At 43.0% G+C, this 15,473-nt stretch overlaps 1 protein-coding gene across 3 annotated transcripts in view; it reads right to left on the bottom strand.

Moving 5' to 3' along the window:
- anp32b (acidic (leucine-rich) nuclear phosphoprotein 32 family, member B) overlaps positions 1-15,473 on the bottom strand; it is a 47,868-nt gene that overhangs the window by 7,071 nt on the left and 25,324 nt on the right. For all 3 annotated transcript variants that reach the window (XM_078395552.1, XM_078395557.1, XM_078395563.1), the window contains exons 2-4: positions 10,949-11,098; positions 3,283-3,405; positions 565-754 (exon numbers count right to left, since the gene is read on the bottom strand). In XM_078395552.1, the coding sequence (XP_078251678.1) occupies positions 565-754; positions 3,283-3,405; positions 10,949-11,098 (463 nt within the window). The remainder of the gene's footprint in view (positions 1-564; positions 755-3,282; positions 3,406-10,948; positions 11,099-15,473) is intronic.

Below are 15,473 nucleotides of genomic sequence, written 5' to 3' on the forward strand. Positions count from 1 at the left end.
TCACCAGAATATAGAAGGAAGTTAAGACTTTGGAGCAAGTGCAGACGTGATCAGGCAATTACCAGAGGGCACTAGAGTGACTAGGATTGTACTCATCCAGCGAGACAGCATGGTAACAGGCCCTTCGGCCCACCAAGTCCATGTCAGCCACCAATCTACCATTTCTCCTTGGAGCAGACAATTAAAGGGAACATTTAACGGGTGTGCTCAAATAATGAAGGTCGACACCATCCAGGACAATGCAGCCCATCGGATTGACAAAGTTTCCCGATTCCTAGATGAACGTATCAGGAACCAAAGAGCGGATCCTGCAGATAATTGGCAAAAGAAGCACAGGGAAGATTAAGTCAAAGTTTTTTTAAGGGATTTGGAATGCACTGCCCAAAGGGGAAGTTGATGTCAATTCTGAAAGAACTTTACAAAGAAAGAATTTGATTTAAAAAAAACTCTTGGAAATCTGTTTCTGCATTAGGTTTTCCTATCGAGCTACAAGGTGGTGTATTCCTTGAACTTCACAGAAAGCGTGTGACTCGTGGATTTGCTCCCGAGAAGAACACCAATTACCTTCATCATCCTCGTCATCATCCACACCATCGGCTTCTGCATCAGAATCTGGAGCCTCTAGATCCTCCTGGTCGTACCCGTCGAGGTACATGAGCTGTGGGAGGAGCTTGAATACACTTTCTCTGTAGTCATTTAGGTTTGTCACCTCACAGTTAAAAAGATCTAGGCTCTTCAAGTTTTCAAGCTTTTGCTGTGAACAAAACATTGCACATGTTTCAATAGAAATGTTCCACCATAGACTCAGGACATTCAGCCCATCTCATCCATGGCAGTGTTTCAGCAGCAAACAACCATCCTCTCACCTATTCGGGTCTCGACCGGAAACGCCACCCATTCCTTCGCTCCAGAGATGCTGCCTGTCCCACTGAGTTACTCCAGCATTTTGTGTCTATCTCACTTATTTCCATCTCCCCCCCAGGGCGTTCAATATTTCCTCAAGGCTACTCAGCCCATCAAGTCTATGCTGGCTCTCAGAGCAATCCCATTCACCTTCTCCTATTCCTGCCCCCATCATGTTTATCAAGCTTCCACTGGGATGCATTTCGACCATCTGCACCAACCACACCTTCAAGCAATGAATTGCTCATTCTCGCCCTCTGCTGGAGAAAATGCTCCTGAATTCCTTGTTGGATACATTATGGACTGTTCTGCATTCACATACCTCGAGTTTGGTCTCCCTGTTAAGTATAAAGCTTCTATCTAGTTGACCCTACCAAATCCCTTCAAGATGTTAAAGATTTCTGCAGTTATTTAAGAAATGGCATTTGTTGAATTACCTTAAATTCATTCACTTCACTGATCACATACCAATATTCTCCAGTTGAAACAAAAATTCAAAAAGATTCAAATACTGTGTTACAAAACTCTTTCCATTCTCTAGTTTGGTGAATTCTTCTCTTATTTTAGGTGAATTAATACAGATAAAGAAATAGAAAAAAATCAAGATGTAGAAATTGTCACAAAAAGAAATGGGGTGCTCCCAAAGAGCAAGGCAGAAATGAGCCACTGTTAACACAGCAGGTTGGCACAGACAACAGGAAGAACAGAACCAAGGGAAAGAGTTACACAAAAAGCTGGAGTAACTCAGCAGGACAGGCAGCATCTCTAGAGAGGAGAAATGGGTGACATTTCGGGTCGAGACCCTTCTTCAGACAGAGTTGATCAGAAATGGACAGCAAATTGATTAGACAGAGTACAGAGAGGAAAAACCTGAAATTTTATACATGCCTTGTGGGAACCCAGGATCTCACAGATTGCTGTTTCGCAATGAAATATTTCCCAAGATGTTGCAGGATAGAAAATATTCAGCAAAAGTTGTGTGCAGCGAGATCCCACAAGCACATGTGTGTGACATTGGGATGATTATTTTTCAGTTACTTTTATTAAAGTTCAACATTGGCTGGAACAACTGGTAGACTTTCCATGATCTTTAAAATAGCGCCATGGGATCTTTACAGGGAATACTCTTCAAAGTGAAACGGTTCCACCAAGCTGACCCTAACAAATCTCTTCAAAATGTTAAAGGTTTCTCATAGGACACTCCTCTGGTTTATTTACCAATAGCATGGATTGACACGCTGTGAACTGTTCAGGTGGCAGTCCTGCACACAGGCACTTAACAGCATAGTCAGGACCTTGGTGCACCATCACAGGACAGCACTCCCTCCTATGGTACTGAGTCAAACTAGACCATGGGCTCGAGATCCCATAGCTTTTGGTCTCGGGGAAGAGTGCTTTCAACATAGTTCTCCCTTGGGTAAAAGGTCTTCAAAGCTTGTAGCCAAGTTTGAATGACCATGAATTAAGCTACCAAAGGTTTATCACAAGATAGTATTTCCTCAATTTGATGATGATCTCAAATAGATACCAAGGTTACTCAGTTCAGACAGAGTTTGAACTTCAAGTCTTGAGAGTCGCACAGTCATAGAGCACAGAAAAGGGTCCTTCAGCCCACCATGTCCATGCTGACCTTTTTTTATTCATTTAGGGGATAAATGGCATTCAGCTAAACAGAGCTGATGTCCAATGCCACTGCTTCAATCCAGGCGACATTTGGTTTTAATCTATCAGGTTCTGGGGAGAAGGCAAGAGAATGCGGTTAGGAGGGAGAGATAGATCAGCCATAATTGAATGGCGGAGTAGACGATGGGCCGAATGGCCTAATTCTACTCCTATCCCTTATGACCTTAGGAGGCCATACAAGTCACATTGATAGTTGTCAACTGGGGCTCAATTGTTTGCACTCTTGGCTTTTGTAATTGTTTTACACTACAGTCAGTGAAGGAGGGAAGAGATAAAGAGCAGTGGAGGGCGAACTAATCAAGTGGGCTGCTTTGTTCTGAAAGCTACCAAGATCATTTGACTTTTTGAAGCTGCATCTTCCAGGCAAGTGGAAAATATACCAACATTTTCCTGATTTGTGCCTCGTGGAAAGAATTTTCCATTTAGATATCCCAGGGATTGAAATCATAAGAGAAACTAAGGGTAAAGAGCTATGATTCTAAGACGCACGATTGGATTTTATTGGGCACAATGCGTCTATATTTAGAACTATGCAGGTGAAACATTTTAGTGAACATTTATCATCCACATCAACAGTTTCCAAATTCTGCTGACATTCTTTAAAATAATAGAGCAAATTCACGGTCGGCACATACAAACATATTAAACCTGATACGTTGGTGTTAAAGCAACGTGTATAAGAAAAGGAGCAGGTACCAGAGGCTCCAATGTACTGATGTCTTTCAGTTTGTTTCCACTGAGGTTTAGGTGTGTGAGATTGGGAAGCTTCTCTGCCAAGACGTCTAACCCTCCAGAAATCCGGTTGTCGCTTAGTTCGAGCTGAAATTTAAAAAAAAATATTCCATGAAGTTAAATATTCAAACTTATATTTGCAAAGCACTTAGTAAAGCTCCCCAAAGCATTTGAGGAATTCACCTGCCACATAAGAAAGTGGCAATATATTTAGTTGAAGCTGTTGGTTTATTGGTTTAAAGTTAGAGGGGAAAGATATAATAAGAACCTAAGGGGCACCATTTTCCACACAGAGAGTATGGAACAAGCTGCCTGAGGAGGTAGTTGTGGCAGGTACCACAACAGTATTTGAAAGACCTTAGGATAGGAAAGATTTAGAGGGATATGGACCCAACACAGGCATGTGGGACCAGCGTAGATGGGGAATCTTAGTTGGCACGGACAAGTTGGGCCGATGGGCCTGCTTGCATGCTGTATAACTTTGTGACTATAAAAAAACACTTAAAGAGAGGGGGAGAGATTTTGGAAGGGAGTTCCAGAGCTTAAGAGATAAAGAGCAGAAGGGACAGCTGCTAATGGTGGAGAGATTAGAATCAAGGACACACAAGGGCCCAGGACTCGGAGGGTTTCAGGAATATTGGATGGGATGAAGTTGTAGAGCTGGACAATCTGCAAGAGATTGGATAGGAACAGGAGGATATCCAAACGAAAGTTTGACAGTTTAAAAACCGGCATTGCCAGATTAAGCATTAGTCTGGGACAGCAAATTTACAGGGTATTGTACAATGGGATAGAGTGCATGCTAAACCCTTGATAGTAATGTTCTGAGAAACTATTCCTACATGGGATTATAGGTTACCATAGAGGGAAAAGTGTTGGAAGGAAACAGAATCAGAAGCTGAGTTGTGGCTCCAAATGTACCATGGCAACCTGATTCAGAGAAAAAAGGATTTGGTGCTAAATGCACCTTGGAGAAATAACCATACGTTATCAGCAGGAGGGATGTGTCGCAGTGCTCTACAGCCACTGAAATATTTTCAAAGTGTCTTCACCATTGTAAAACATGAACCACAGCAGTTACACAACAAAACACTCCCACAAAACAGCACTGGTATAATGGGCAGATAAAACATTTATGACAAAAGAAGGTGCAGGGCGAAAAATATTGGACAGGCTGCAGGATAAAACACTTCTCCCTTTGTACTCATCTGAGGAATGAGCACATGATGGGTAGGATTCTGCTGAAGCTAAGAGACCTTGCGAAGAAATGTCCAAGTTTAGAGGATAGGGAAGCTTCAAGCAGTTGAACAAATTCTGACTCTGGAAATGGGTCTGTCCAAACTGATACCATTTGCTGCTCTGCAACCTCACCACAGTTGTTTCTGTCTATTCTGGTCACTCCCCATGCTATCTCCCTTGGCAGTAGAGTTAGCCAGAGTCATTGAAACATAGAAACATAGAAAATAGGTGCAGGAGTAGGCCATTCGGCCCTTCGAGCCTGCACCGCCATTCAATATGATCATGGCTGATCATGTGTAGGAAGGAACTACAGATGATGATTTACATCGAAGATAGACACAAAATGCTGGAGTAACTCAGCGGGACAGGCAGCATCTCTGGAGAGAAGGAATGATGAAGGGTCTCGACCCGAAACGTTACCCATTCCTTCTCTCCAGAGATGCTGCCTGTCCCGCTGAGTTACTCCAGCAGTTTGTGCATATGCAGAGTCATGGTCTGAAGGGGAAAATGTCAACCCTGTTTGATGCTCTGCAGGATATGAATTAAACCACAAATGCAACAGATATTTTGGATGTGGTCAGAAAATCCTCAGGACAAACCTCAATTTCATTGATTCACCACCCTCTGGCGAAATAAATTCCTCCTCATCTCCATTCTAAAGATACATCCTTTTATTCTAAGACTATGCCCTCTGGATCTAGACTCTAGGCAGAATAAAAGAGAAGAATATTCAGAAATTATGGGAAAAAAAAGATAAAAATTTGAAAATAACGTTATAGAATCACACCGTACGGGAACAGGCCCTTCAGCCCAAATCATCCATGCCAACCAAACTGGTCCCATTTGCTTGCTCCTGCAACCATATTGCACAAAACTTCCTATCCATGTACGCATCCAAATCTCTTTTAAATGTTGTTATTGTACCAGCCTCAACTACTTTCTTTGACAGCTCTTCCCATGTACCTGCCACCCACTGTGTGAAAAAATTGCTCCTCAAGTTCCTATTAAATATTTCCCCTCTCACCTTAAACCTGTCTTCTGGTTCTTGATTGCCCGACTCTGGGAAAAAGAATCTGTGCAATCATCCTCATGATTTTATACACCTATATAATATCACTCCTCAGACTCCTGCAGTCCAAGGAATAAAGTCTTCATCACAGGTCTCCAGTCCATAAACCCTTCTAAGACCATCCTCTGTTTCCGACCACAACGCCTATTCTGTATCCAGTTACCTACCTCTCCTTAGATCCCATGTGATCTAACCTCTGCGAGCAGCCAACCAAAAAAACTTTATCAAAGGCCTTGCTGGTCCATAAAGATTTTTTCTAGAGGTGAATCCTTATCAACCTTGGTTATTTCTTCAAAAAACTCAATCAAATTGATGAGACACGAATCTCCCATAAACTACCACGTTCTTTCCAAATGATTGTATATCTTATGTATGTATATCTTAACCCTCAGAACCTATAGGCTTACTGGTCTACAGTTATCAGGTTTTTCCTTGCAGCCCTCCTTGAAGGGACTTCTGCACCAATCGGTGGGTCAAATTTTCCCCCTGCAGCCAGAGTCCTGGAACTCTGCCCCGGCAGGAGCCGGCAAATCCATTCCCATAGTCGATTTCTAAGGCCAACTGTGGGGGCCCGGTAACTCGGCCAGTGGTTGGCCTAGGCAGACCATTCTTGTACCATTCGACTCCTCTCAGAGGAAGTGACCTCTATTGGTCTGGCAAAATGGATATTCCAGAAAAGCTCTGGAAGCAAGGGTGCTGGAAAAATCGGTGGTGGACCTGTACTTCTATCAGGTCTTCCCTGAGTCTCCGACACTCCAGGAAAAACAATCCAAGTTTCTCCAACCTTATAGCTAATAGCCTTTGGTCCAGCACCAATCTGGTAAACCTCCTCCGCAGCCTCTCTAAAGTCCCCTCATCCTTCCTGTAAAGGGATGGCCAGAACTGCCCACAATGCTCCAAATGCTTCCTAACCAAAGTTAACACAATGCCCCAACCAATGAAGCCTTTCGTTGTCTGAAGAACGGTCTCGACCCGAAACGTCCCCCATTCCTTCTCTCCAGAGATGCTGCCTGACCCGCTGAGTTACTCCAGCATTTTGTGATACCTTCGATTTGTACCAGCATCTGCAGTTATTTTCCTACACAAGCCTTCTTTTCCAATCAATGTACTTATATTGCCTTTACCAGTCAATGCACTTGCGCTGCCACTTTCACGGAGCTCTGGACTTGGATCCAAAGGTACCTCTGTATATCAATACTGTTAAGGGTACTTTCTCCTTATGTTTGACCTCCTTGCACTTCCTTGGATTAAATTCCATCTGCCAATTCTGTGCCCATTTCGGCACTGATTCATATCCCACAGTATACATTTACAGCCCTGCTCACTATCCACAATCCCACCAAATTTGTCTGCAAACTGACTGACCAACTATCCACATTTATGTCCAAGTCAGTTATGTACATCACGAACATTGAGGTCCCAGCATAGATCTTTGCGAAATTCCACTGGTCACAAACCTCCAGCCCGAATAACACCTTTCCACTCACAACCCTCTGTCTTCTTTGAGTAAGCCAGTTCAGAATCCAAATGACCGCAGATCCCATGCATATTAATCTTCTGTAACAACCTACCTTGCCTTTCTAAAATTCATGTAGATAATATCCACTCCCCTATCCTCATTGATCACATACATCATCTCCTTAATCTCAATCTTCTCAATCTTGCCTTCCTGCTTTCAGGATATTGGTCCCCTCCAGTTCAGGTACAAAAGGGATATTGCACATGTCATCTCTGCCCGAGAAGAGACCCTAATGATCCAAAAATCACAATCCCTTCCCCCTGCACCAAATCCTCAGCCACGCATACACATGTCCTATCTACCTAATGCTACTGTCACTAGCATGTGGCACGAGGAGTAATCCAGCGATTACTAACCTTATTGCTTTTTAATCTTTTGACTTACTCCCCATATATTATTTGTGACAACGTGCACAACTACTTCTGGTTGCTCACCCTCTCCCTTTGAGAATGTTGTGCAGACGCACAGAGTCATCCTGGATCATGGAAGGAAACACATCTTCCTGGAGTCCCGTTTGCAGCAACAGAATCTCCTGCTGTCCCCATAACTAAAATGTCTCCTATCACAATTGCTTGCCTGACTTCACCCTTCCCTGCTGTGCCTCGGGGTCAGGCCTGGTGTCATATACCCGGCTGCTGCTGCTCTCCTTTGTACAGTCATCCTGTCAACAGCATCCTGTATGAGGAGAATAGTCACTGAGGATTCTCTGCCTACTCCCTACTAATTAAATCAAATATAGTGCAAAACAAAGGAAAATAAAGAGCCTTACTGACCGTACCTTTTTATTGAAGAATGAACATCCCAGTCAAATAGGACAGCACTGGGTGTAGAATGTATCTCAACTGGGCAGTATCTCACTGGGAGATCAGGTGGACCTCCAGTAAGTACTACAGCACTGCATTACTCAGGCTTGGGAAGTCAGGATTGTACGAGCACACCACACAGAACTGTCAGCTTCTCTCTTCATTAAGCAGAGTGAACAAGGCAAACAGCACAGGAGGCAGAACAGAATCTATTGATGGGGTTAGAATGGGAGAGGCTGAGAGTGGATCAGTTGGGCCAAATGGCGGGTTTTGTGCTGCAAAATTCCTTGGTAGTAACATGCCAGGTTTAGTGGTGAATGTGACACCTACTATAATTAGTACAGTGGCAATTGAAAGTGCATCCTATAATTTCACTGCACCAGGTATTAAACACATTTTTTTCTCCTGGACTACAACGTTCTGATTACATCCTTTGACATCAGTGGCCAGCCTTCTCCTTATTATTTCCAAGAGTGCTCAGGCATTCAGGAAGAATTATTCAATACAGTCTTTATCTGCTGCTAAAATCTTTCCATGGTCACAGAGGGAATTGCTGCATTTTGGTTTATTTCCAAAATCTGATGTCTTAATTATAATGCAGAGGTAAATGCTCCATCAGCGTAAAATTATACCTTTGCAGCTTTTCTGTGTAGAGCTTTCATATTTGTACAGTCTCTTTTTTTTTTCAAATAGTTATCTAGCACAAGAAGGTTTTGACATATTGTTTCAGCCATCTTATCACCAGTGTGAGGGTTTGCAGGCCTGCAGGTGGCACTGAAAATTAACAGCAGCGTGGGACATGGTTTGAACTTATCTGCAAAGGCATTTGCTGTCACTGTCAAGGTCCCACTGATGTGACTGTGTGTTGCAATGACCCCAACTGGTTTGAACACAGCTGTGAAGTGGCCAAATAAATCCTGACTGGCTGACTGTAAAGTCAGAGATGATGCCATTCACCAAGTGGTGCCTGTGCCAGCCTTTATTAATCTGGCACACGAGGCAAAAGGGTTTTGATAGAGTGCACCACACAGAATGCCTTGAGGGAGCCAGAATTGTTGAAGGGCCGAATACGCCCCAAGGCACCAGCTGTGCAAAATTATCAGAGGGTCTGGTCACAGCTTTTGATACACAAAGATGTGCAACATACCTCCAACACAACAATTCACATTCATGTAGGACAGGCAGCATCTTTGGACAGAAGGAATGGGTGACGTTTCAGGTAGAGACCCTTCAAAACGTCACCCATTCCCTATCTCCAGAGATGCTACCTGTCCCGTTGAGTTACTCCAGCCTTTTGTGTCTATCTTCGGTTTAAAACAGCATCTGCAGTTCCTTCCTACACAATTCACATTCATGTGGTGCCTTCAACATGGTAAGACTTTCCAAGCAGCATTTTCAAACAAAATATCGACTGATCCACAAAAAGGACCTTGAAATTTGGTGGATTAAAAGCAGCATCTTAAAGAAGCGAGAGAGATGAACAGGCAGGGAGGTTTGGGACACTGGCAGCTGACAGTCTACAACACTGGGACAAAACACAAAGCCCTGGAGGAACTCAGCGGGTCAGGCAGCATCTGGGAAGGAAAGGGACAGGCAACCTTCTAGGTCTAGACACTTCTGAAGATTCTAGCATCTGCAGTCTTTTGTGTCTACCACACTGGGGCAAAGGAAATGCAGGACATCAATATCTATTTTTGCTAATCATCTGTAGCACTGCAGGCAGTGCTGTGGTCTCACAACTCGAGATCCTGGTTCGATTCTGACTTTGTGTGCTGCCTGTGTAGAGTTTGCAAGTATTCTGTGGCCCTGTGCTTTCCCCCATGTGGCCTGGTTTCCTCCCACATCCCAAAGATGTGTTGGCTGGTAGGCGAACAAGCCACAAATTGACCCTAGTATAGCATAGGTGGCTGGTGGGAGAATCGGCAGAGGTTGAGAGTGGGGAGGGCGGAGGTTCCAATCATAACTTGCGGATAAGCGCCTCATTAACGGTTTGCAGTGATACGCCATTGTTGCCCAGTTAGACGTGCTTTTCCATAGCACACTGTGCTTCATAACTAACGCATTACTTTTAAAGTGCAATCAAAGTTGGAATTTAATGAGGCAGCCAATACGTGGACACATAGCTCCCACAAATAGCAATATGAGCCATGACTAATGATGCTGCTTTCAAGGAAGTGGTTGGACAAAACCAGTTAAAGTAACTGGATTTAATGAAAATAAAAGCCGACCAGGGGTTTGGAGGGATGGAGGCTTAAGTAGAAACTCTAAAACTTGGGGCCAAAGTAGCCACCAATGTGGAATGAATGAAATGAGTGAAAAAAGGATCAAAAGCAACCAAATGTAGTGTGAACAAATTTCGCACTTGCTAACCAAAGTCTTTTTCTAATTTTTACCATTTCCATAAAACCATTCCCCAATTTTGCCGCAGTGCAATGAAAGGATGTTCTCTCCACTGGTTTCATACTGGAGGTGCTTACCATAGAAACTTGGGAGCTAATGTCTTGATGCAACCCAGCATCAATAACTGCACTCATTGGACACACAGTTAGAAGCTGAGTACAACTTGAATTAGAAAATTTTGAAATGAATTCCCACTCTCAGCCAAGGATAATGCATCCAATAAAGCCCCAAGGATATGCTGCTTTGGTGAGTGAGGTATCCAGAGGTTTTCCTGACAGGGCATTACCTGATACGGCTTTTAGCTGTGGCCACAGTGATCACACTTCAAATGAAATACTTCACCGTGCCAAAACAGTTTGCAGCCAAGCACTAACCTCTCTATAATTGCAAGTTTATCTTTTGTGTGTGGTTCAATAATTGTTTGTGAAATAATTGGAGGTGAAACGCAGTCAGGAAAAGTTCCAGATAACTCAATAATGCTCACGAGAGATAAACGTACCATTTCCGAGTTCAGCGAGGCAAAGGGGCTACACTCGTTAAGTGGCCAAGATGCAATTCAAGGACAATTTCACCAACTTCATCCAAAGGCTGAAGACTCACCTTTTTCAGTTTGGGAAGGCGAAGGAGGTTTGCGACAGATATCAGGCCAACATTTATCAAGCTGAGGAACTCCAGGTTCTCAAACTCTGCCGTCAGGCCTTCAATTTTACCTTCATTTGACCTGCAGTTGTCCAGAACAAGCTCTCGCACCTGGAATGAAGCAACAATGACTTAGAGTTTGTACGGTCAGACTAATAATTAACCACTAAGTTACTAACCTTAGTAAGCCCATACCAAGCTTAGTTAAACTTTGCTTGAGAATCATCATAAGAAGTACCTTGAGGCATTTCACTTCATTAAAAATTGTGAATATCACTAAACTCTGATAATCCTGTACATTTAGATCTTTGGTCAACAGATTTTCAGATTATTAGAGATGTTGCTCTAAATAATACCACAGACTCTTATTTGACTGCTTTTTAACCAGTGTACTGTAGATTAATACATTTTCCTGAAGACCCGCAACTTTAAGTTTGCAGAAAGTATTCACGGACCTGGCTCTGGCTGCAAACCTATCTATATCCTCGACCGGTAGGGTTCCAACACATGCTTCTGCCTCTTACCTGGCCAAAGTCCAACCTAAACACAATGAAGTGGCTCTAAATGTAGTCAATGACGTTGAGTAACACTCTGATGCCCCTGTGACTGGTTTTCAAACCTCTTGAGACTTCCAGACTCAGGAAAGCCTCTGCCATGCCTGAACCATGGTGAGCATGGTTAACAAGGAAGTTAAATAGCCAACTCTTACGCTTCATAGCTGTGTGGGCTAAGGACATCTTCAAATGGGATATAGCCTATAATGGTTTAAAAGAGCATAACAACATCTACAAATGAGAACCAAAAGACTAATGTAAAGCAGCAATTTAGTTTGATAGATAATTAAACTCAAAGAAATGCACATCAGTCAAAAACAGCTGAGAATGAATGCAGCAATGAGGTTCTGGCGGCAGGAATATTTATTCTGACGTCTTCTACGTCTCCTCACAGGCGTGGGCTGCTTGCATTTACCCAAGGAACAGCAAGGCAAACAGTCCAAAGATGGACACTAAAAGCTCGAGTAACTCAGCGGGTCAGACAACATCTCTGGAGAAAGGGAATAGGTAACGTTTCAGTTTGAGAGAAGCGTCTCATCACCTATTCCCTTTCTCCAGAGGTGCGATCTGACCCGCTGAATTGCTCCAGCTTATTGTGTCTATCTTTGGTTTAAACCAGCATCTGCAGTTCCTTCTTAAGCATACCCTTATTCCAGTTGTTTTCAGGAAACAACAACACTACAGTGTAACAGCTGCCCTGGACCAGATAGATTCCATCCCAGGCTTTGTAAAGGTAATCCATGAGAACATTGCAATAACCATCCAAAAACTGTCTCAAACAGAAGCATCTTGAAATTGGAATTCACTGGAATTTAGAAGGATGAGAGGGGATCTTATAGAAACATAAAATTATTAAGGGGTTGGACAGGATAGATGCAGGAAAAATGCTCCCGGTGTTGGGGGAGTCCAGAACCAGGGGTCACAGTTTAAGAATAAGGAGTAGGCCATTTAGGACTGTGAAGAGGAAAAATATTTTCACCCAGAGAGTTGTGAATCTGTGGAATTCTCTGCCACGGAAGGCCGTGGAAGCCAATTCATTGGATGTATTAAAGAGAGAGTTAGATATAGCTCTTAGGGCTAACAGAATCAAGGGAGACGCAAAATGCTGGAGTAACTCAAGGGGGCAGGCAACATCTCTGGAAAGAAGTAATTGGTGACATTTCGGTTCGATGCGAAACATCACCCATTCTTTCTCTCCAGAGATGCTGTCTATCCCGCTGAGTTACTCCAGCATTTTGGGTCTACCTTCGATTTAAACCAGCATCTGCAGTTATTTCCTATGGAATCAAGGGATATGGCGAGAAAGCAGAAATGGGGTACAGATTTTGGATGATCAGCCATGATCATATTGAATGGTGGTGCTGGCTCGAAGGCCTAAATGGTTTACTCCTACTCCGGCAACATTTTCTATGTTTCTAACCGGCGATTCTCCCATTCAAGAAAGACAAGACACCAAAAACTAACTGAAGACCAAGTGGCTAAATACCTTAAAACATTACAGCAGATTAATTAGCCAGCAGCAAATCACAAATGACTTACATGCCCAGATATTTTTTGTTGAGTTGACAAAAGCAGTGAAGAATGGAATACCTATGGAGATTCCTTATGGAGACTCCCAGCAGCATTTCAAAAAAATCCCTCTTTAAAATCATTAGCTAAAGAGTGAAACTTATAGAAAGGAAATTATTGGCATGTTTTTTAAAAAATGGTTGTGCACCATGAGACAGTATACATAAAATCCCAACATGTCACATCCATCAATAGTAACACTTGCCCTTATACCCTCTCCCTCACCTCCATCCAGAGATCCCAGCAATTCTTCCAGGTCAGAAAGAGGTTCACACGCACCTCCTCTAAATCATCCGGTATTCCCAATGTGGGTTCCTATACATCGACGTGACCCAGCGCAGACTTGGCAACCGTTTCGCTGAACACTTTCACTCGGTCAGCCAAGACCTACAGGATCTCCTGGTTGCCAACCACTTTAACTCCCCTTCCCATTCTGACCTTTTTATCCTGGGCCTCCTCCATTGCCAGAGTGAGGCTACATGCAAATTGGAGGAACAGTTCCTCACATTTTGTCTGGGAAGCGTACAAAGACGAAGCAGATTGGACTTTATTTTCTTCCATCACAGTGAGGAACGTGGGGAATCCGCTGCGGTGGATGTTTATGTTAACTTTATATAGTTGTGTGTCTTGTTGCTTTTTGTTGTGTGGCTGTATGGTAATTTGCATATCACTGTACATTAATTGGCACAGGTGACAATAAAAGACCTTTGACCTTTGAACCCACCAGTGTGAACATGGAATTCTCTATTTCTAGGTAACTTCTGCAAACACCTCCATCCCTCCTCCACATTAACCCTCCACTGGGTTAACTGGGCCTTTCGGCCTCACACCATCTCTAGCCAGCATGCAGCCTATCAAAGAACCTCCTTGCCAGTGGTCATCTTTTGCCAACCCCGATTTATCCTGTTTTTTTCTTCGCTTCCAGTTTTTGCCCCCACTCTCCCTACTACAATGTCTAAAAAAAGTCCCGACCCAATATCCATTTTCTCCAAAGATGCTGCCTGATCCCATGAGTTACTCCAGCATTTTGTGTTTATCTTTGGTACAAACCAGAATCTGCATTTCATTTTTATTACAATATTATTGAATCAAACCCATCTTTGTGCCAGGCATGTTCCACATTCTCAAGAGTTCCTCTATAAAGAAATTTCTCCCGAATTCCTGATTGACTTTATTAGCGACCACCTTGTGTTGAATACACCTTGTGTAGGTTTCATCTACACTTTCTACAGTTAGTCCATCTCATGTCCTCACTAATGGATGACCAATTCCAGGCCAACTTGCAATCTTTTATCCCCCCCAGAGAAATAAATAAAATAACATCCCACCCTAGGGCAGAGAATTGTAAAAGTTAATTAACATTTCCTTCGTACTGTAGGATTTGATTTACAGTAATAGCATCAGTTTCCTCTCTTTTTTCCAGGTCAAACCCACCAAAGAGTAGCTTCAGGCATTGATAAAAGCAAATATGGAGGTTAGAGCAATTGTGAGTTTTTCCCTGATTAAACCAAAATCTGCTGCTTACAATGAATCCAGTGAAAGTTCAAAGACATTTACTATCCTTCAACTTGTTACAATATTTTCCTGCTCAAGGCTCATCCTGATCTCAGGCATGCAGTTCCACATTATATCCTGCAACATCCTATGAATCCATTTGTTTTCAATTCTCTCCTTGGACCCAAGCATCGATAACAAGGTCCACATTTAGTCACAAGCCCATGAGATGGGGCACTGAGCTTCCTTCTTGGAACTGAGTAGGAAGGAACTGCAGATGCTGGTTTTCACCTGTGACAAAAAGGAATAGGTGGCATTTCAGGCATTTTGTTTCTGCCTTCCTTCCTGAACTGCTGCATTCACACAGTTGTGGAGAGATACTGTAAAGTACCAGACCCTTCAGACCACCGAGTCCTCACTGACCATCAACCACCCATTAACACCAACCCTACATTAATCCCATTTTTATTCTCCCCACATTCTTATCAATCCCCCCCTGATTCTACCACTCACCTACACTCTGAGGGCAATTTACTGTGGCCAAATTAATTTACCAACCCATATATATTTGGCTTGTGGGAGAAAAATGAAGCAACTGGAAGAAGACTACACAGTCATAGGAGGAATGTGCAGACTCCACAAAAACATAATCATACTTTATTAGCCAAGTATGTTTTGCAACATACGAGGAATTTCACCCAAACAGCACCCAAAGTCAGGTTCGTATCCAGGTCACTGGTGTTGCAAGGCATAAACTATAGCTATTTCTACAGTGCTATTGTGTAGGCTTTTGGAGGATTTGAGATACAATGATGAAGGAACAGTGGCATATTTCTAGGATGGTGCCTTGGATTGAAACCTGAACTCTT

The sequence above is a fragment of the Rhinoraja longicauda genome, chromosome 3, assembly GCF_053455715.1.
Source record: "Rhinoraja longicauda isolate Sanriku21f chromosome 3, sRhiLon1.1, whole genome shotgun sequence".
Classification (NCBI taxonomy): domain Eukaryota; kingdom Metazoa; phylum Chordata; class Chondrichthyes; order Rajiformes; family Arhynchobatidae; genus Rhinoraja; species Rhinoraja longicauda.